General features: G+C 42.8%; 4 protein-coding genes across 4 annotated transcripts in view; 1 reads left to right on the top strand and 3 right to left on the bottom strand.

Moving 5' to 3' along the window:
• The window catches only part of mrps33 (mitochondrial ribosomal protein S33), a 339,553-nt gene that overhangs the window by 129,288 nt on the left and 186,994 nt on the right, over positions 1–23,271 (bottom strand). The window lies entirely within an intron of this gene.
• Positions 812–8,779, top strand: tmem121b (transmembrane protein 121B). The gene has a single exon (XM_080886191.1). It carries the CDS (start codon positions 890–892, stop codon positions 2,066–2,068), a length of 1,179 nt encoding a protein of 392 aa, XP_080742317.1. The 5' UTR covers positions 812–889; the 3' UTR covers positions 2,069–8,779.
• Positions 8,837–17,565, bottom strand: il17ra1a (interleukin 17 receptor A1a). Its single transcript, XM_080886972.1, has 11 exons — positions 17,361–17,565; positions 16,368–16,392; positions 15,891–16,037; positions 15,226–15,347; positions 14,423–14,549; positions 13,947–13,994; positions 13,707–13,864; positions 12,964–13,035; positions 12,735–12,825; positions 11,708–11,812; positions 8,837–11,560 (listed from the first exon to the last, which is right to left on the bottom strand). Exons 1-11 carry the CDS (start codon positions 17,451–17,453, stop codon positions 10,161–10,163), a joined length of 2,388 nt encoding a protein of 795 aa, XP_080743098.1. The 5' UTR covers positions 17,454–17,565; the 3' UTR covers positions 8,837–10,160.
• The window catches only part of arhgef39 (Rho guanine nucleotide exchange factor (GEF) 39), a 66,920-nt gene continuing 64,726 nt past the window's right edge, over positions 21,078–23,271 (bottom strand). Inside the window, exons 11-12 of the mRNA XM_080887333.1 lie at positions 22,814–22,911; positions 21,078–22,096 (exon numbers count right to left, since the gene is read on the bottom strand). Coding sequence (XP_080743459.1) covers positions 22,066–22,096; positions 22,814–22,911 — 129 coding nt within the window. The 3' untranslated portion in view covers positions 21,078–22,065. The remainder of the gene's footprint in view (positions 22,097–22,813; positions 22,912–23,271) is intronic.

Here is a 23,271-nt window from a genome sequence, read left to right as displayed (position 1 = left end):
TGCTTTCGGGTACCCAACACGTTCCTAAATTACGACATCGGAAAAAGGAGAGCACATGAGAACCGTTTGGACTCAATCTACACGTTCGTTCATTTTCTAAAGATCGATTTGGAAAACACTATTTTACGTCATTTAACTGCTAGTAAAGGTTAGGAATAAGGTTATAGTTAGATAAGGTTAGGTTTAGGGCTGGAACACATGGCTGGAACGTCTATTATGGCGGGACCGTCATTCCACTGGAATTCAGCCATAACCCGACCATGAGAAAGCACGTCCGGCGATTTAGCTGAAAACATCGGAAGATCCGTTTTGTCGGCCATCCAAAGGTTCAGCAGTAGTGCACTCTTAGCAGCTGCAGTCTCCACTTCACAATCGCTGCAGCACGCTCGTAGGCAAGAAGTGAAGCAGCACATGGCGGGAAGAAGTGAGGAGGAGAACAGACACAATTTTGCACCGGAGGTTTTCGGGAAGCTTTTATTTTGGTATTTCCGTTGATCCGTACAATAAATTTGCATATTAGCCTAAACATTTAGATTTAACATTTAACATTTAGATTTAAATATAATATTTAGATTTAATATTTAACATTTGATGAAAAGTTACAAATATTTTACTAAATGTTGTAAAAAATTACTCGAAAAAATATGTTTTTGTAAGGTTTTGAGCTAAATGTGGAAAAATGTTGCCGTTAATTTCAGCATGTTTCACTTTACAAACGGCGCCCCATATGAACATGTGTGAGAAACGAATGGAAATGAGCGCAAAAGCAGAGGGAGGTGGAATCCGTTCCACTAGTCCGTGCCTTTCTTTGCGCCTGGCTGGTTCTCTCCACCTTTAAAGCAGCTAGAGGGAAGAAAACAGTCGAGAGGGAGGCGACAGCGCAAATACAATGGTCACTGAAACTGCAAAAGACAATCCGAAGGCCGATTATTTCCCACCCGAAGCGAGCGATTGCCCCAACTCTCCCATCTCATTTTCCTCCGAAGACGGCCAGCTAAGCAGGAGGCGCGACACCCAGACCACCAGCGGCAGCATCATCCCGGAGGACAGCGGCAGCATCCAGGCCCTGGTCACCTCATCCGCAGCCGCCGCCAGCATCATGACATCAGGGGAGTTCGTGCAGACCGCTCCCCTGCTGGCGCACAAATCCAAGAGGAGCATGCTGTACAAGGCGCTGTGCTTCCTCCTCCTCATCTTCCAGGGCGGCGTTCTGGATTTCTACCTCATCATCTTCACGGACCTGTACTGGTGCTCGTGGATAGCCACGGACCTCGTGGTGATTTCGGGCTGGGGGATTTTCTTCATGAAGAACGCGCGGAGTAAGAGGGAGCGGGCCTGCGGCTTTCACCAGAAAAGCTCCATTTTCGGCTGCAACCTCGGAGAGTTCACCTACGCCTACCTTGCATGGCTCATCTACGTCATCGCCTGCACCCCTAAGGTGGTGCTCATCCTGGAGACCTCCATCCTGGAGCTGATCACGTTAAAGGTCCCGTTCGGAGCGACCGGCTTCAAAATCGTCATGCTGCTGTCTGCGCCGCTGCTCTTCTGCCTCATCAACTCCATCATCGAGGACCTGAACGGTTCGACGCGGCACCACTCCCAGAGCTGCTTCATGGGCACCTGCCTGGACCTGCTGGACAGCTTCACGCTTGTGGAGATGCTGCTAAGGAACGAGATCCCCACGCTTTATCTTAAATACACCGTGATCTCGGTGTACTTTGTGGCCCTGGCCGTGCCGGTGGTCTGGCTGTACGAGCTCACGGCGTCCGAGCTGCGCTGCAGGTGGCTTTGGGCCCGTTTCTCCACGGGCCTGGTGGTTAATGCGCCCCTGCTGGTGGTCAGGTGTTTCCAGGTCTACATCTACAAGATGCCGGTGTCGGTGTTCATGTTCAAAAACATCTTCTTCTTGGCCTGTAAGCTGCTGGAGCTGCTGGAGCAGTGTGTGGCGTTCCGGGGGGTCCGCAGGCTGGCTGGCGGCAGCAACCCGGCCCAGTTCTCCCACTGCGTGTCCGAGAACGACATGTGTCCGCACGGGTATGTCAATACTCTGGCTGTGGCTCAGTCCTAGAGCCGTGGCGGCCGTCTCTGCCTGTGACGGCAGGACAGACATAGCTGGAACCTGGAAAATCCCAAATACCACCGAGTGTCCGCCTCGGGATGCTGGCTTTTGGATTCACGTCCACGCGATAAGCAAAGCAGGTATCAGGTATCAGACACGCAGGCAACAATAAAATAAGCAGTGCAGATGATGGCATTTAGCTGCTAAATAATAGACAAAAAACAAAACCAATTTTCTAATCAGACTGAAAAAACGAAATCTTATCTCCCGTGGTGAGCTCCTGTTGGGCCTCCCAGCTGCATCTCAACATAAAGTATTATTAAAGGGCCTTGAAGAGGCTCCGTCTCTGTGTTACCACTAACAGAGGTGTCATTCGTGGGAAGACAAGAAAATGTTCAGCATAAAATAAAAAAAATGGGGTAAAGGCAGAAGTTCCATCAACTGGAGGCTGTGGAGGCCTAATGTGCTAATTCAGGTCTTTCTGTGTTAGTGGGCCCAAAGGCAGCTACGCAATGATCTCATTATTTCAGTGACTGTGATTTGAAATCTTTATTTCCAAAGCAGCTCCAGGGTCACCAAGCGCTGTCAGACTACAAGCCAGGCTCGACTCGCTAATTAAACCGCAGGGACCACATTTGGCCTTTGTTATCAATCGATGATGCTTACTACCAAACGACTTTGTGATTAATCACATGCAGAGCTGTGAAACAGTATCTGACCCTGATTTCTTTTTTGGTCGCTGTTCGCATGTTTGTCACTTCTCTGTTTCAGATCATCAGACTTTCTGATTCTAATATGATTTAAAAATAACCCGTCTGAATACAAAATGTACTTTTATATGAGGAATGATGATTTTATTTATTGTTGGAAAACGTTAAACCTACCTGGACCTGTGTGAAAAGGGGACTGCCCCCCTAAAGCTAATAACTGGTTGTGCCACTCTTGGCAGCAACAACTGAAATCAAGTGTTTGCAATAACTGCCAGTGAGTTTAACTTCTCTGTGGAGCAACTTTTCCATCAGGACTTACATCGGCCAGTCAAAAAATCTTCATGTTTTTTACCATTTAGAGGTGGACTTGCTGGTGTCCTGCTGCATAAAACCACTGTAGAGCTGAGCATTCCCGGGAAGGTTCACCACTGTGCCAGGTTTTCTTGGTGGACGGCGTTATGGTTTCCCAAAGCCTTTGACATTGTAACCCTGTCAAGCGTCCTTCTTTCACCTGTGTCCTGATGCTTTCCTTGTAGCCTGCGTGACTTTGTCAGACGCCTTCTGTGTAATGGAGTTTTTGATTGAACAGGTCTGACCTGAAACAGGTGAACGTGACAAATATGCAAACAAAAAAGAAACAAGGAAACACTTTAACGAATACTTTTTCACACTGCTGTACACGACGGTTTGTCTGCTTTCAATACAAGTGTGAGCAGTTCTGTTGAATCCGCGGCCATATTGCAGGTGGTGGTGATGTCACACATGTTGCTCAGACGGAGGAGAAAAACACGATATAAGAAACGGCCCGTTTTACACAAATGACTTATTACTTGACAGGATGACGTTATTTTCAGAGCAGCGCGTTCCCATTTATGTTGGAAAGTGGAAATGATGTCGCGTACCTGCCTGTGATAGCAGCTAAACTCGATGAGCTTTCTGCGTTTGGGGCAGACGGCGCTCAACGTAAGAGGTAAACGGATTTTCCAGTTTCTGCCTGGTGTCACCTGTACCAGCCTTACAACGAGCCCTCTTCAGACCAGCCAACAGGTGCTACAGTCAGACACCTGCAGGAGACTCACAACACTGCTGTGTGTGTTCAGCCTACGACCTCCGAGGGACAGCAGCTGGACTGTGCTGAGATCAAACTGCAATTTGAAAACTCCAGATTTAAGTCCTAACGCCGGGCTCTGCTCCACCTAATGTACATTAGTGTTTTCTATCAATGACAGTGATGTCTGCTGGTCGTTAATCGTACTGAAAGTAGAGTAGACTTGTGTGTAAGTTGCTTACAAACCAGCAGTGCCACGACCCCCCCCCCCCCGAGGCTTCTGTCAGTATTTTCTTTCACTCTGAGTTCTGACTCTGCAGTTCTCTTGGTCACAAACGGGCAGAGTTCAAGTTCTCCAATAAACAAACAAAACTAAGTAAACAAAAACCCATCAAATCAATGGCGACATTATTTAAAGTTTTAGCCCAGAAAGCTCAGCACTCTGAGCACGTCTGTTTCTAACATACTGAAACTGGTTTCTCCACAAAATCCAATTAAAGGAGAAAAATAATGATTTTTTCAGTATATAGCAGTAATATCGAATTTAGCCACATTATTACAGCTTTGGCGGTGCTCATCAATATTCCTTCAATCTGATTTCAGCTTGTCTCACTATCAGCTGTGGTGCATTTTGGTGTAAGTGCCTCTCAGTGCGTTATGAAACAGCAGGCGACAGCTAAAAACCATAATGCAGTGGTTGGAGTTTAGCCTTCAGCTTTCTATGTGAAGGCTAAACACATGTTTGGTCATTTTTGCATTTCTAGCTCTGTTTGTTAAATTATTCTCTGCCTGGAAGATTCCAGAACCTGAGAAAAGAAAAATGTTCTGGACGTCAGCGTTTCCTTTGCTCTCTGTTCAAAGGCTTCTGTACCTGATACACAGAGTCGGTAAGAAGCTTTAAACAACACGAACATGTGTATGTGTATATAAATGAACTGAATTTGTATGAAAAATTCATGGTTTTCAGAGTGTATATATCATTTTACATAGATGAGACCTGAGGTGGGAGACAGTCTGCATCCAGGTGAAGCTGGGGAGGGCACAGGTATCACGATAAAGTAATTACCCCCTTCCTGATATCTTCATTGGTTTTGGCATATTTATCACACTTAAACATTTCAGACCATTAAGCAGATTGTGATATTAGATAAAGATAATCAGAGTAAATACAACCTAATAACTCGTTGTGCCGCCCTTGGCAGCAAAAACTGCAATCAGGTGTTTGCGACAGCGCCCACGGTTTGAAGAAGTTTGTTTCAGCCACATTGAAAGTCTTTGACGGCATCCACAGGGTGGAGCAGTGTGTCTGTTACACTCTTTGCTGGGTTGAATTATCTGAAGTCATCCAGGTGCTGAAACCCAGAACAGCACACTACCTCCAGCACGTCTGGCTGCTGCATTTCTTTTAAACAAGTGTGTTAATGTTCGGCCAAATTCAACGAGAAGCTTCAAATGTCTCACAGCTTCACAGAATATTATCCCCAAAGTCTTTATTTTATTTATGCTTTAGATAAATGTAACATCAGCCTTTGTTTTATTCCAATTACACGATTGCAGTTCTTGCTGCTGAAGGTGAAACAATCACTTATTTGGGGGGCAGAGGAGGACCTTTGATTCTCTTTTCACTTAATCAGTGAAATTATCTTTAAAAACTGCATTTTGTATTTACTCAGGTGATCTTTATCTAATATTAAGATTTGTTTAATGATCTGAAACATTTAAGTGTGTTAACTCTGCTAATAATAATAATGATGATGATAATAACCCTAATAATAGGACTTCACATTAATAGGACACTTTTACATCAGGTGGCATTACTGACTGACTTTGTCTCTCTCCTCCTTTATGAGCTCGTTGTTCTGTATTTTGCAATCACGTCTGGTAAAGTATTTATTATGTGTGCAATATCCAAGTCTGAGTAATCTGAACATGATTTAGTGCCTATTGCTTTGGAGATGAGTGAACTTTAATGACGACGAGTGTCGGTGTGTCCGTGACCAGTGCGTGCAGCGTAGATGATTGTAGAGGAAAGGCGGCGGCGGCGGCGTAACAGAATTATGACCTGTTTGTTTCATTTGGCAGGCAGCAAACATGCTTTGCTTTTTTTCATAATTTCAGTACAGATTAGAAAGATGTTTTGTCAAGAAATGCTTGTTTCTAATGCACTTTGGTTAAATATATCTGTTTACTATATTTAAGATTTTTAGTTTCATTGAGAACAAAAGATTTTATTCAACCTTCTCACAGCAGCTGAAGGAAATTTGAGTGAAACAATACTGACACGTCTGCATGTCCAGCAGCGTGTTACCTCAGCGCTGTCCAACTCTTTACAGGCTGAAGGACAAAGAACATATTGAAAAGCAGACTGATAATGATACCTGTCATGTACCCGGCACAAACGATGGTGTTAAAGCTAAAGCTGTATGAAGGAGTTTAAAGCCTTTGAACTTTCACTTGCAGCACTGATTGTCTGGAGGAAGTTCAAAATGTGCACTTTGCTAAAAAGACGGTTTTACTGACAAACACTTTAAAATGTGTTAAATATGCAAAAAAGTGCAGAAAATGTCCACATTATTTGGCTCGTTCTTCTCAGTGTCTCAGCTCTGCTGTTAGGAAGTGATTTAAACTGAAACTTGTGTAATTTTGTTGCACGAACCCTTAAAAGCAGTTTTCTGTTGTGTTTGTGTCGAGACTGTCTCTCTGCCTTACATATTCCAGATGCTGATGTTGTTATTATATTATATGTGGTATATGGTATGACATTGTCTAAGGCAGAGCATCCAGAGAGAGTAGGGTACACAGACTTTACCAGTGGCCTCCACTCCGGCTCTGAATTTATCTCCACTCAGGGTCTCTCTTACTCCTCCCCCGTGAAGGAATAAGACAGGCTGGATCTGACACATCTAATTGAGTTCAACTGCATTTATATGGCGCCAAATTAACAACAAGTGTTGCCTTAGCATGTTCTTTATATTGTAAGATAAAGACCAATAATACACAAGTTAAAGGGGACTAACCCTCCAGCAGAACCAGGGTGAGGGAGGTGCACAGGAAAACCGATACACCCACGTGGAAGAGAGGCAGAGATGAAAAATAACTAATGATTAAACGCAGAGTGGTGTATTAAAGATGAGCTAAAAAGAAACATTGCATCATGGGAAGCCCCAGCAGCCTTGGCCTATTGCAGCAGGGTTTGGGGTCACCTTAAAGCCTGTCCTTTAAAAGACAGCATTCTCCCCTGGCAAGCAAGGCTGATACGCAATCACCACACTGAATTCTACTCAGTGCTCTCGGAGCTTCCCACCCCAAGAAGGATGGGACGTCATGGCCTGTGACAATCCTTTGTTTCTGCAGGAAATGCTAGTTAGGGTTGTAGGTTCCCTTCAGCTCGGTACTAGTGGCAGCAGTCTGTGTTGCTCCCTACAAAAACTGCCACAGGATTCTTGTCACACTTAAGGGACCTCATAGGGTCATGCTTTACCATGTTCCCTACACCATCTGGTGACCAGCTGGCCCTCTGTGGGATTTGGACAGTGCCGATGGCCTTCCATGAGCCATTTTAGCACCTGTAAATGGTGGAGTCTTTGTGAATAATGAAGCAAAGGCTAGTGGACCACTGTTGTGAGGGTAAACCTTCTTGGTCCCAGGCCCACAACCACGAACCATTCAGGTCCGTGAAGATGAGGTAGAAATCCCTTACTGGGTACCAGGTGGGAATCAAGCTTGCAACTCCCACTGCAAAGGTGTGTAATAATAATGGATTGCATTTATATAGCGAAACCCTCAAAGCACTTTACAATTCCACTATTCATCCACACACTGGAGGAGGCAGCTACAGTTGTAGCCACAGAAGGGAGGCTGCCATCAACACCAGTAGGTGAAGTGTCTTCCCCAAGGACACAACGACCAGGACAGACAGAGCAGTGGATCGAACCGGCAACCTTCCGGTTCCAAGATGAGCTTCCCGACCCCCTGCAGTCTCACCACTACACTACAGCTGCACTGACTTAAGCTGCATCTTATACATACATGTATGTGGGATAAAGAAGGTGGAGAGATAGTCTCTTTACTAAGGGAACTTGGGTTACAATGTAACCAATCGTTCTGTGAGGAGAGGACATTCATCCCGTTAAACTGATTCCAGTTAAACACACGAGTGTAAATGGAGCAGAAACTGGCTGCACTGTACCAGGATCAGTCTGTGATTGCTGCGTCTGCACAGCTGAAGTCCTGTTGGCTGAGACACACATTCAGCTATCTGCAACTGAGAGAAGTTTCATGTTTAGCAGAGAAAAGAAACTTTTGCTCAAATCGTTGATTTTTCTTTTCAATATTATTGTTTTTTAATGAGTGTTCATTGGTGTTTATAGATATCCATAAAATGACAGACATGTTGTTGCCTTGGCTTTGTTTCTTTTATTTGTTTGCTGCTTATCATAGTTTACCATAGTACTCTAAATGATATATTTTATACTATTTTTGTATTGTTTCCTTGTGCCAGTAATCTCTGAAACACTTGCATATGTATACAGTGTTGTTGGAAACGCTCCCTCACAGTGTTTGAGGGGATTTGCACATGAAGCTTGAGACTAATACTTAGCAGGACCATATCTAGATTAAACTAAGCTGACGTGCAGTGGGTCTTTACCTGCATGAACAAGCACAGTTTTACTGAAACTACCAAAGGCTTTAACAGACATGGGGATTCAGAGGAGCTGCTCATGCCACACAAATCGAAATGATTTCTTCTTCTTCTTTAGCCCGTGTGAAAAACAGAGTGTGTGATTTTAACACTCCTGTATCAGAATATACAAGCTTTCCTTTTCTTCGTTTACACAGATGTTGATGAGTTTTACAGAGGGGACCTTACCTGTACTATAAAATTGTGTGCTGTATATCTGTACTGATATAATCCAATCTATGTAGCCAACTCGATGTGTAAGAAGAGTCACGCGGTCGAAACCTGAAATAAATCAGAGGACTTTCAATTAAAAACAACAGAGTGTTTTTTTATTGTGGATTATGTTCAGAAGATGGTGATTGAAAATGTAACACAACAAAGCATCAAGCATAAAATAACATCTGTACAGCAAACAGGAGTAAAAACCATCAGATTTAATTTTCAGGTCCTTCAGAACAAAGACTGAAGCTTCATGATGAAACGTGCTCGTCATTCATAGCTGTGCTGTACACGTGTGAACACTAGCTGAGCAGCATCACGTCACATTACAGTTAACTACTGTACATCAGGCTGGAAATGGAAAATGACCCTTTCTCAAGGGAACAAATACAAGACTCTGATCATCTGAAAATATTCATTGATAATATCGATTTGCCTCCAACTTAAATCACTTCTTGTTTGCCTGGTTTAGGCGTCAGGTAGGCGTGTGTTCAGTTACGCCTGAGAGGGAGCTTATCCAAGCCCCTCCCTCACCCACTGATTCGCCATTAAACTTTTATTCTTGTATGCATTCATCCCTCCATCCCTGATCCTTTTCAGGGTCGTGGGGGTGCTGGAGCCTATCCCAGCTGTCTTAGGGTGGGAGGCGGGGTCCACCCTGGACAGGTCGCCAGTGTGTCGCAGGGCCAACACACAGACAACCATTCGCACTCACATTCACACATATATAGGCATATATACATGTTTAGTGATTTTCCAGAGGCTCTTAAATGTGCCCCTGCTTCCTCTCTGGCCTTTTCAACATGCAGCGAGGAGACAAGCTGACAAACAAAGAGTCTGTGCAGGCAGGGAAATGAAACAAAGTCTACTTCCTGTAAGCAACAATCACACCTGCATAGTGAGCAAAAAAAGCTATTACAAATTCATTTAAACCAAATGCAAATATTTTGTTAAACTCATGCTGTAACTGTTTTCTACAATATCACCCGCTCATGTCCCCACGACAGCTGTCTGGCCTGTCAACAATTAACAACACAAGTTTCAGAGGAACACAAATACACCGTGATCGCTAACAGTCACGCTACAGTGCTGTAATGATTAATGACGCTGCTGTTTTCAGCTGCAGTACAGCTTTAAAAACATCACATTAAATGCATTTTGGATTTTTCTTTGCAGGAACCAAACTCTCAGTAATCCGTGTTCTTTATCTTTGAAAAAGACACAACTCCTACACATATTACACAAGCACATTACTGGTCAAGGGTCTTTTGCTTATTGCCAACTTTTAAATGTGGAACTTTCTGGCGTTCCCTGGGATCAGCTGCTGGGAAGTCACTGGTTTGCAAACTCCCCTGTGAATGATTAACACCAAAGAAGAAGCCGACGTGAACAGTCTGCCACAGCAACATCATGTTGCCAGTAAGAAATATCATCAAATATATGTCACACTGTAATGTCAAATTCTTCAAACAGCTCCTTCTGCAGCTTTGCCAAAGCCACCAGTGACTCGTCTTTAGATGGACATTCGTGCTGGGAGGAGTTTTTTGAGCTGTAGCCTTGATCGGAGCCACTGCTTGGTCCTTTTGGCTCCTGAGCCTCGTTCTCCTCTATCTGCACATGCTCAGAGTTATCCATCCCAGAGGGGGGGAAATGCTGCCCGGGAACACTTGTACACGACGATTCTGGAGAATTAAAGTCCAGGGAGTTCGGCAGAGCTTGGCTTCTTTGGTCCAGATAAGCTTGGTTCAGAGATATCAAGGAATCCTCCTCATTATCTTCAGTGGGAATGTGACTAAACGGTTCATCCACAAGGGAGACCCAGTTCTGTCTGGGTGGCGGTGGATTGTTTAAAGCTGGCTCAGCTACGTAGACAGACTCCGTCAGCACGTTCTCCAGGCCGGATGAATGCTGATGTCTGTCTGATGGATTGACTGCAGGTATAAGTTCTATTACTGAGGACAGCTGACTCTCCGGGTTCAGTTCAGGGGTGAGAATGTGAATGCTGCTGCTGTTTTCATTGATTTCCACGTCACGAACATAGACAGGAAACTCATCTCTGATTAGAGGGACACATTCAAGGACGGGAGGAATATGCAGCTGTTCAATGAGCATGTTGGCGTCGTTTAGGACCTCCTCTTCACTAACCACACACTGCTTCTCGAACCAGTTGGGATTTTCAAACTGGTAGGCCTGGAAGGTTTCAATGGCCGTCCTCAGAGCTCTACCAGAGGGACAGTTGAAATATTCATCTGCACCGATTCCCTCAATGTGCTTCACCTGCCCCGGCTGATACTTTTCGATGTCTAAGATGCGGAAGAACAGCTCTTCAAAGTGCTTCATCAGCCTGTATTTCACCGCAATGTCGAAAACCGACGGCACGTCTTTCTCGCTGCTGATGTCATCAAAATAAGCTACCATGTACTTGCCCAGCGTGCCTGCCTGGTGCATTTCTGGCAGAAAGAGGTTGAGAAAAGGAGTGAGCATGTCGTCTGTGGGCGATAGGAGGTCTTCCTTCAGAGTCACTCGTCCCTGACCGCACATGGCCTTCCACTTTGCCTGGACGCCTCGTGAGCACAGCACGAGAATTTTGTCCGAGGGATCTTTCAGCTGCTGCCGCTGCCACTCGAGCCAGCGCAGACGACCCACCATGCCTACCGAGGTGGAGTCGAGCAGGTCTACTAGCACCTTAGTGCCACACTTTGTCTGGAGGAAGGTGCAGAGTTTCAGCACGATGTCCCTGTACAGATGGTGGTCTTGTGAGTAGATGACCAATACTTTGGGCTTTTGTTTGACTGGCTGCACTTCCTGAACTCCCTTTGGTCCTGCACTGACATTAGTTTTCCCTGAAAGTAGAAGAGACCACGAGAGGATCATCAGCAACCGAAGAGCAAAGTTAAACCATAACATTCGTGCACAAATCGATGGAGAGCCACGTCTCCAATCAAAACCTTTGAAGTTAGAACTTGATATAGAACTTAAAGGAGACTAACCTGGCTTCCTGCAGATGGCAAACATAACAGCTGCCATCAGTATACACATCGACACCACTCCCAGGGAAACGAACCCGTAGTGAGGGGCATTATCTGCTGGGAATGCTGTAAGAAGCAGAAATAATTCAACGTGACACCAACAGAGTGAACAGATACCCGAGCTGCAGTAACTGCTCTGTTAGATCGGACTACACAGGCTAGCCTTCGCTCCCCATGTGCTTCAGTGAGCCTCGGCCACCCTGGAACTCACATCATTATACTTGCCAATGTTTCCTGCTGCTAACAACTATGAGGACAAACTCTTCACTTGTCCCCCAAATAGATCCCACCCACTACCTGGTGTGATGATGACTGCTTCTTACGTAGCACGTTTTTACCCTGCCCTAGCTCTCAATACCTTTACACATCTTGCCTCATTCACCTCTTCATACAAGCACTTTTTTCTACGTTTAAGTGCTTTCCATGTAACATTCGTACTCCGACAGATGCAGAAGATGCAACTGCCTGGAGCAGCCAGGCTGGAACTAAAACCCTTCCAATTAGTCAATGACCTGCTCCACCTAGAAACTTTATTTTGGGTAGCTGAGCAATTTTCGCAGTTACTTTGTTCCCAAACCAAACTATTTGGTTACATTTAAGTCAAAATTAAATGGCTGTTAAACCCACTTTTCCTCGTAGATACACAGCTGGTTTGAGTTATAATAGTAGCAACAGTAGCAAGACCAGAGCAAGCATCAGTGAGAACAGATGCAGCACATCATGAGAGGAGGAGGTGGGCTGTAGAGTGAGCAACTGTGGGCAAGCTAAAGCAGCCTAAATGGCACTCCACATGTGTGCGGGGTGGATACGTGCAGAAGCTGAACCCCCATGTGGGCCGAAACGAAACTATGTTTACGGTGTCGTAATGTTCACTAGTGTACGAGCACAGGAAAATGCTGGGAATCAAACCACCGACTTTATCATTACTTTATAAAGTGTTGATCTGACAGAGCGTTCAGCCACCCTCTGACTCAAACGTGATACTGACCTGCAGGACCTTTCGTCACACTGGGACAAATATTCTGAGTTTTCCTTCGACGGGTACAGTCTTCACCACATTGTGAGAAATAAGGTTTAATCTGCAATAAAGACAGAATGAACTTGTGCACCCAGGTGAAGTGGGATCCTACAGCATGGTGAAGTATTATCAGAATTAAAATAATAATAAATATGATTAAACTAGCATCACTGTGCAGAACAGGCTTGAAAGGTTTTACCTGAACATCAAACTGGCAGCACGATCTCGGCCAACTATCCAGGCTGAATGTTACACTCAGGGTCTGATTCGCCTGAAAACGAGTTTGACCAACATTTAACAAACAACACAGTAAGAACGATGTTCTAGTCATTTGAAGATTTAGATGTTTGATTCACCAAATAAAATTCTGTTATATGTTCATGTTCAGCTTCGTCTTTTTGGAAGTGCATATGCATGAACCTCGTAACGCCAAGTCTGGAGCGTACATTTGATACAGACATCAACCTAAAACCTACATATGCAAATTCATCTTAAATTTCTTTTGTAATAAATGGTACATGATTCAATAAATACTCCAGTTTACAATAAATTATAATTGTCTGGCAATTATTTCATCAGTCGTGCTTTACAAGGTAACATCTATTTGTGACTGTGGTTTACACACGATAAGCAGCCTTTTCTACAAGTGACGCAAAAAAAAAGAAAAATAAATTGCAGAGAGTTTCCTGTACTGAAAAAAATGTGTAAAAACTAGGTTAAGGTACAAAATATAGGCCACTGTGATGACAGTACTGTTGAAATGAAACTGCTAACTGCACACGAACCCTTTGAATACAAAAAAGATTTGAATATGTAGGATGATTCAATTTTATTTATACCAGGTTTCTGTATCGATTTGTTGATCAATTATTAAGTCATGTACTAACAGAGACTTGGAGGAGAGAGACCTGATATTTCATAATCCACATTATTAATCCTTACCTTATTTAAACTGTGTTTATCCTGTTGAGAAGAGCAGCCATTGACAATAACCATGTACTTCTCACACAGGTTGTCAGGGCTGAAGCTGACAGCCAGAGCAGAGTTTCCATCAGCTACAGTGACCTGACTCAGACTGATGTTAGGCTGCCACAGACTTCCTGTTAGCAGACGACAGGACAGACGTGCTTTATAAGATTTACTTACTCTCACGGGCATTTAGAGGTTCTGTCAGTGACGTACCTCTCTCTATGCAGAACTGTGTGTTCGTCATTTCTGGATCTTCACAATCTGAGTAAACCAAAAACAGTTTCATAAAATCAATTACAGAAGATCGTCTAAGAGCTTCACGAGTCTAAACCTGCCCTGGGACATACTTCTGTATGAATTCTGTATTTGAAAAGATCTTTATGATGAAAACGAAAAAGGATCACATCCCTTTGTCTCAAACACCTTGTACATTCAAGTGTCTTCAGGATATCTGCGGCGTGAGTTTCCCAACCAGTCTATATGTGATTTATGGAAAGGAGAGGGTGTGTCTGCACACACAGCTGGGCCTCTGATAAGTATTTAGTCCAGCTAATCATTCGAATGATTGTATAGGTTCACAAAATAACAGCAAGAAAACATCTGAACAAAAATGAATAAACAGATAATCCCAAACAACTCCGAGAAAAACAAACAGGAACAACCAAACACTGGTTCTGAATTCAACTCACGAGGAACTAGGAGGTTTTTCCTGATGTCGTAGCTGCTGTGGTGCAGTTCTGGTTTGGGTATGTTGAAGACAGAGACCTGGTAGCTCTGCCCCGGATCCAGCACCAGCATATCAGCTGAGAATGACCACTGAAAGCCAAGAACAACGCTGAGCGTCAGGAGCACACATGTGAAACCTTTGCACCAGTATGAATGCCACTGCGGGACACGCTGGTGCATGTTTGATCGAACCTCACTCACACAGTGGGACGTTCTGAGCGTGATGGGTATAATTGGTGACATGAAAAAAATGTATATGGACCTATGTAGTAGTTTTCTGCCAATGGCTGCTTGAAACAACGCAGTACTTCACAGTACAGAAATCCTCGCTCATTTTTAATAATATCGATTTATTGGATATTTTTTGTATTATTTGTAATGATGAAAAAAGACATGTTCAGTTTAATGAACTTTAGCTGAGAGCTTTGCTAAACTTTGGTAAATTTTCTCCATCATTGCAACCGAGCAAATGTGTTGTTATGATAGTGGAGGACAGAGGATCCAGACAGCGTCAGCACAGGGATGATGCTGCGGTGCGCAGTGGTTATATCAGCAGTTCCTTTACAGGTTAAAAGTTTGCATTGAAAACAACCATCATGTTCTCCGTGTACGTTTATCCTTTGTAGTTGACTTTTATTCAGAAATCATTTGGTCAGAGCTCAGTAAACAATCATTCATTGAAGCTGAAGCTTTGTCTGCATGAAATGTTGCTAACTGCAGGGATCCAGTTACATCTACAAATAACAACACTGAAAACCACACTCACCTTTTCTCCTGATGGACTCCTCATCGCGAGTTCGTTTTTGAACGAATATCGAACACACAGGTTCTGATTGGTGGATTCCACCAGAACATGAAGCTCGGTGGCCTTTAGGAAATGGATGCTACCTGGAGGTGAATATAGCAGAAAATATTCAGGTAAGGCCGAGAAACACGAGGCGGTGAAAAACAAACAAAAACACGCCCACATTATCTTAACCTGGAGTAAACGCCAAGAGCGTGCAAACGCGCATTTTTATCATTAATCTTCTTTTTCTTTTCCAAATAGTTTTAGTTTAAGTTTGTTTCCTGATATCTTATCAGATTTGTTTTTACTATTTGTGAAACAAAGTGTGATAAAAATCTTTCAAGGGGTTGACTCAATTTGACTTTTTAACACGTTTTATTTTATTTATTTATTTATTTTGTTGTTGTTTATGCTATTTGTATGTGTACAGCACTTTGTGAACTCTGGTTTTATGTTAAAGTGCTTTATAAATAAAGATGGAAAACAGCCACGTTATAAGTAACTGTCCTGACTTAAATCACCATCATCAGTTTTAAAATCAGGGATTGTTGAAAAACTGATGGATCTGAGTGTTTTCATGTCTCTGATGTGTTGGTTTTCATGTATGTACTGTTGTACATGATCATCCCCGCAGACTCACTCACCATCATCCTTTAACTTCCAACTAGCCTCTAGCACTGGCTGCAGGAGTCCTGCCTCGTCTGGCCTGACGTCCACTGACACCTGCAGGTCCTCTGGATTGCTGGGAGTGTAATCATGAACTTTCAGCCACCGCTTGTCCAGACAGTTAGCTGCAAACGCACACGCACACAGAGAACAGCCAGTGTCATTGTCCCATTAGCAAAGGTTTTTAGTTTAAGCGATTGTGTTCATTGTTCGTCTCTCTTTTTGTTGCTGTGTTTCAGCACTGTGTTTGTTACTTCCTGGTATATTACAGCACGACATCACAAATGACTCTTCCCAAATGTAATATTAGTGCATTTAAAGAATATCTTTTTGTTTGATTGTTTTCCAAATTCTTGTTGTCTTCCTCTGTCAGCAGTGGCTGCGCTGTCTGAACCAGGGTCAAACCAAGAAATCTGAGCAACAGCAGCGAGAGGAAGACTGAAGAATCCACTCACTTTCACGAACTTCACAATTCAAATCCTGGAGAGGAAAAGATGGACAAAAAGAGAACATCAGTAAGGAGACGTGTAGTATTCAGTATTATAAAATGCTTTCCATCAGCTCCTCTGTAGGAGCCTATTTAAGGTCCTATCAGTGCACCTGTAGGGACTTTACTCTCTTTCTTTTTTTTATTTGAAGAGGAGTCACATGAACATAATGTTTACAACAACTGTTACAAAATTATTCAGCAAACAGCAGTTTGAATGCCCGGATGTTCTATTTCAAGTTGATAGATATTAGAGCTGTACAACGCTGTGCCTCATACACGACACAGGAACACTGCTTATCTGATAAACAGCGCTCAACCAGAACGTTGAACAGCTGTCAATCATTAGCATTGTGGGCTGTTACCAGCTAAACTGTTACCAGATAAACTGTAACCAGCTAAACTGTAACCAGCTAAACTGTAACCAGCTAAACTGTAACCAGATAAACTGTAACCAGATAAACTGTTACCAGATAAACTGTAACCAGATAAACTGTAACATTGTTCTTCGCTACACAAACACTAAAGAAAAGAAAAAAAGATCCGCAAAAGTTTAAACACGACGTTACTTAAACATTGATCATTACATAGCTCAGTCCTGTGACTGCGCCTTCACTCGTTATAGAATCAAATACAGGTGCGAGGACTACACTCCAAGTAAGACACTCAGTTAAATGAATTACGAACAGTGCTCATAGTTTTATTTTAAAATCCTTGTTTAGAGAAAAATTGGCCTTAAACAAAATGTAGCTCAAAACTATGTAAGGAACAATAATCTTATGTAAAGAAGTCAAAAATATCGAATTCTTTAAAAAGACAAACTTTCTTTCGCTACCAGGAAAACTCAAAGTTTCTTTTCAAGTTTGTCTAAAATTATTTTCATAACGTACACAAACAGGAAGAGGAAGTATCTGTTGTGTTCGGCAAACTTGGAGCCGCTCTACTGTAAAACCTTTCTCACCTGTCGAGAGCACTTGAGACGTCCGGATAAAATCCTGAGCGTGGTCGACAGCGACACACACGTTAACAGCAGCAGCGCTCGATGGAGGCTCATTTTCACCTTTCAAATGAACAACAGTCCGCTGATTCAGAGACACACTGCTCTGTCGACAGTGAAGGAAAACCCCCGACAGGGTGTAACTGGCGCTGGGCTGGAAAACTTCCTGCTCGATGTGACACAACCTGCTCAATTTACAGTAAGTTACTAAATGCTACCTTCAGGACCCGTGGGAATTTAGACTACTATTCTGTTGACTCTGACGAGATTGAATATGAAATAATGGATGGATGGATAATTCAAGAAGCACTTCAGATGATTCGTCTATTCGTTTTTTCCGAATCACGCACGGTGAACGATGAGCCGAGGCTATGGTCGGGATTTTTAAATGACTGAGCCCATCACGCTCGTTCAATTTAAAGAAACGCCTCAACATTTACATTAAACTTGAACTTGCACATTAACACTGTGCAATACAGAGACAGCAGTAAATGATGGAACAGCCTCAGTGCGCAACGTTCATAGATGTTTCTAGTGTAAAGAATTCAGCCTCCCACAAAGGGTACCTGGTTCTCCCATTTTTCTCACTGACATTGAACGAAACATCAATTTTCCGTCCTCTTCCTCGTTCTGAGGCTTCGTTACTTCGTTACTGTCGTTACTCACAAAGGCTCAAAGCAGCGTCGTGGGAAGGGCCTTGAAGTTCGCGGTGTCGGGGGCGGGACCACGAAGGTGTAACGTGCACCGTCACATGTGAATGTAACTCGGTATTATGTCGGCTGCTCACAGCAGACGAGAACAAACAGCCAGAATTAAATCGTGAACTGATCCGCACAGCCGAGAGAAATAGGCTTACTCAAAGATTTTGACGCAGATGCCACAATAATTAAATCCCGCAGGGCCGTGTTTACACATCCTGCCACGAGAGCAATCTCAGAGGAACAAGTTAGTAAGCCATCAGCTGAACAGTGAACCGACTCCGCAGGGTGGGCTGACGGTCCCCTCAATGATGTTCGTCATCGGTCAGCTGCGCTGGGGTACATTCACCACCAGAGCTGGATCAAGGTTCCTTTATTTAGCATGTTTTTAAATGAACTTTGTACAAGTTGTACAAAATATACACTATAAACAGCATAATAAAAGCCGAGGTCTCAACCAGACCTGAGAGCAAGAACAAATAGGGTTTTTTTAGGAGACTGGGCAGATCTTTGGAACAGCTTAAAATTAAATCTGGAGCCTCCACTGAAAAGACTCCATCGCCTCTGCTTTTAAGCCTGGATCTCAGAGTCTGCGGGAGCAGCTGGTTCATAGTCCGCGGTGCTCTGGTAGGATTATAGGGTTTCAAAAGTTCTGGCATCAAATCACTGATACTCTTAAAAACAGATAATACCATTTCAAACTGGATCCTGAAAGAGACCGGAAGCTAGTGTAAGGAGGCCAGTAGGGGAGAGAGGAGTGACATGTGCCAGTTTTACTTTAAAGCCAGAACATGACAGTAATGCTTCCAACTAAAATATGTTCATATATTCAGGAATCTGTGGGAACGATCAGTTTGGATGTGAAACACAGTATTTAACTAATTTAACGCTTTGGAGAGAATATCTTTGGCTAAACTGTACAATTGATTACTAAAGTAAAACAGTATATTTTGATGTCATAAACAGTAATGCTGTATAAAAGCTGGACAAACTGAATCCAAAATTGCTTCTCTAAGGTTTATTTAAAGATCATTTACAACATCAAAGGTAATTTGATACAAGCCTTGTGCGCCACATGAGCACACGTTCAGAACAAATTTAAATTCAAAAGAAAATGAAATTAGCTGTAATTGTCTTCACAGGTGTGACCTAGTTCATAACATCCCACTGAAATATTTATTAATGTTTCCTATTACTTCTTCTTAATAAATGCACACTTACCCCAGCCTGCACGTGCCTCTTTGATCCAGCTTGCAGAGACATCAGTGTCATTCCTTTGTATGTGCTTAAATACCATAAACTGGCTTTTGAGTTTGCTCAAAGTGATGAACACATAAAGGATGCTGGTGCCTTTATATGTGCTGTCAGCTCTTTGATTGGCAGGTCCAGATCTCTGAGATCCTCGTTTCTTTTTTTCCTCCGTCTGTCATTTTCACGTCATCCCGCACATGTTCATCTTCCTCGCACCTGACCAGCGGACTTCCCCTTCTTCACTGCTCTGACCGAGTGAGCGGCAGCCCTGCCTGTCCTCACTGTTATAACTCCATGGCATGATGGTCTATTTCTAATAATATGTTTAAAGTATTCATAAGTTGGGGTGAGTTGTGCCACAACAGACAGGCCAGCTGACAGGTAAGGCTGAGGATGTGTTTGCTGTAATGTCACTGAGGACACTGGTTTCCTGTCAGAAATGAATATTGCTCCAGTATGGAAGAAATGGTGAAACACTGTGTGTGAGACAGGAAAAATATCATCGTCAAACACGTTTCGATGATGTTGTTGATTTCATTGAAAGAAAGTGTACAGTTTCCACTCCTGCCTGAGAAGCCAAGTAAGTGAAATAAACTGGACACATCTCAAACTGCACAGAGAAAAGCCCGACTGAAGGAGAAAGGTGTTTGTCTTGGATATTTATATCTGTAGGTAATAAAACCACAGGAGCAATGGTGAGGGGCCTGATCACTCATGGACCACTAAGAGAAGGCTATGAACTGGGGACCAGTGACCCCACCATTAGAGTTGACCAAATCTCTGTTGCTCACATAGAATTGTGGGTGAAGCATTACATTCATGACTTCAGTGCATCTATTGTGCAATTAGGACGCTGTGGGAGGAACCACTTTGCCAACATTATTGGCTCATTAGTGCAAATTCTGCTGCCAGGAAAATGATTTCTCCCTGCGTTACTTGTAGATGGTCCACATCTGTAAACAGATCTCTCCCTGTCTACAGATGTGGCTGTTGATGTCTTTGGCCCATTTGAGGTAAAGATGAGTTGCAGGTTTGTTAAAGGTCATCGAGTTATTTTCACTTGTATGTCCAGTAAAGCAGAGCATTCGAACACACTTATTCATTGAATACCAGTTCTTGTATCCATGCACTGTGCAGACTGATTGCTAGAAGAGACCAAGTATCCCACTTCAGGTTAGACAACAGATACTCCTGCTGCTCTGCGTTATGGTGGGAAAGGCTCAATCGCACAGTCAGGACTGTGCTGAGTGCTTCATCAGCAAAGGATGAATGATGAAGGATTACAAACCCTTTGAGAGGGTTACATTTGACTTCTAGCTCACACAAAGTGATCCGCTGCTCTTCAAGCCAGAGTTTACTGTCTAATACATGCAGTACCAATCCTATCCAGCAGAGGGGAGTGATGTCCTGCACCGTGCAAGACTTTGCTGGCCATTCTCCATAATCGTTACCTTCATTTTTGTGATGTTGACGATGAAGATCACGACAGCAAACACAAAAATGTCTTTCAGTGTTTTATTGTGAAATGATCCACTTCTACAAACATCTTTAAATTTTAAAGCAAACGCATTAAAAGTCTAAAACGTGAGGCAGTGTTAAAAAAGTCCAACTATAAATTCATACTTTTTGATTTGTTGTTATGAGATGATTAAATGGCGTAACAGAGAATACATGTAACACAACGTAATTACAAAATAAAAGACAGTTAACTTGTTGTATAGATGTGTAAGTGGGAGGCAGTTACCGTCCTCACATTTCCTGTAGCCAACATCACAGGGACTGTCCCTGGATACGTTTTTGGACACAGTTACATCATTGTTGCAGATCATTAAATGCAAATATTCAGTTTACAATCAAAGCAATTCATCCAATATGCAAATCATTTAAATATCCACTACATATATGTGAATCAGTCGATTGATTGATTGATTGATTCAATCAACAAGTATCATGAGAAGCAAATGAAGTAACCTCAGTGTGTAATGCATCGGTGTGTTGACTGAATCTTATAACTAAGGCTTCACTAAGATTATGGACTCGAGCTCCAGACATGCATATGTGCACATAATTATGAAGCAATGGACACTTTCAAATAAAACAAGAAGTAACATCATTCATTATTATAATTAACAAAAATCCACAAATGACTAATAAACTGTTAAATATTTAAACTGTCATTGTCTCCCTTTGGCGCTGTTATCGGATTGATTGATTTCACATTGGCCATTTCATAGTTTCATACAAATCACAGTTTAGATGCAGTAACAATAATCTGCCTGACGACAGCGCACACTGATGGAGGTTCGTCCCGGTCAAGCTGACGTTCAGGCTGAATCAGACAAATGATCCTGCGTTGCTGTCTCACACTTTCACTACGAACGCTGACCAACCACCACTGTCCTTTTGCCATGTGTGTTGTTGTATTTCTGCACAACACTACGGGGTGATTATAAATGTAAAAGAGTAAAACATACAGGAGAAAAGTTGCTGCAATATCATTCTGCAAAGCGATGAATGTTTGCTGTAGCCCGATAGCAGCAGGTCATTATAGTTTGTATTGCACGAGATGGGTAGTAGCAGAAGCTGCTCTTTAGTAATAATATAAAGCTCTTCTGATTTCATGATAAAGGAAAAAACGGTGCTATGGAGCGCAGGCGTGTCAAAACAGCAAAGGTCCTTATTGAAACTCCCAGTCAGGGTTGGGTTCATCTTCCAGCCCATCAGAGGATCACACAGCTGGAAGTCTCTGCACTGCTCAACACACAAACGTTTTCAAGTCACATTCAGTCACACATAATGACATTATTTGACTTCTATATAACAATCTTAAATATGATCCACCTATCTGTGATAATCAGCTGTGTACCACAGGCCTCCAAGCTGGCTGTAGTTAAACCTTTACTAAAAAACATCAGGAGCTGGAGCTGCTGAAGGTTTCTCGCTGTTAAGACAGAGTATGGAGCGCGGGCTCACATGGTGTCATAGGGTTGTTGGGGTTTCTCTGTTTTCTTTGTATTATTGTGGGGTCTTTACGTTATAATATACAGCACATTGAGGCAATATATATCTATATAAATAAAACTGAACTGAACGAAGTAAAACATTGAAAATAAATGGTTGTAAAACTGGAAGCCGTGTGCATCGGGTCCTTTGTGTGCTTCTGTTCATGAATGTAACAGATTTGTAACATTTTTCCTTTCTCTGGATTGATTTGGAGTTTTCAGCGGTCATGGCCTGCCTCACATCCACGTCACTTCTCATGGAATAACAAGGGAACAGGCCCCGCCTTTCCATCAGTCTGTAAATACTAAATTAGTGTAATTACACTTTTGTTCAAAGCACTGAAATAAAACTGAAAGTCTGCTTTTCAATCATATTGATATTTTGTTGTAAAAGCTACTGAGGCGGTGTGTACAGATAAAAGTGTCGTTGTCGTCGTCCGTGTACTACTGGAAAAAACCATCCCACCTCTGCTCTGAAGCATCAGACGGCTTCATCCTCTTGGGGGCGCTGTACTCCTGCTCAACTGGAGGCTCCTGAGGAAGCTCACTGATCTCAGCAGTGAGCTGAAAAAAGCAGCAGAGGAACAAACAGAAGACAGGAGCTTAAATTTGTAGCTGCAAACTTGTGTGATGTAAAAATGACTAAACAGGCAGCAATCAAGATTTGAGCTTAAGAAGAAACATCACTCATTTATTAATTAATCATCACCATTTGAAAATATCAGGATTAATATTTAAACTTTAAACGTAGTCACATTTTATTCGTGTTTTATTTTGAACAACACATTTAACCAAAAACATATTAGTGAAAACATCGTGATACGGGGATGCTGTGGTTTGTTATTATTAAACGTAAAATGAATTCACATAATAATCAATGATGATGATGATGATGATGATGTGGCAGTCGGCAGAGCTCAGTAG

The sequence above is a fragment of the Rhamphochromis sp. 'chilingali' genome (genome assembly GCF_963969265.1).
Source record: "Rhamphochromis sp. 'chilingali' genome assembly, chromosome: 7".
Lineage (NCBI taxonomy): Eukaryota > Metazoa > Chordata > Actinopteri > Cichliformes > Cichlidae > Rhamphochromis > Rhamphochromis sp. 'chilingali'.
This window is presented reverse-complemented; position numbering and strand designations above follow the sequence as displayed.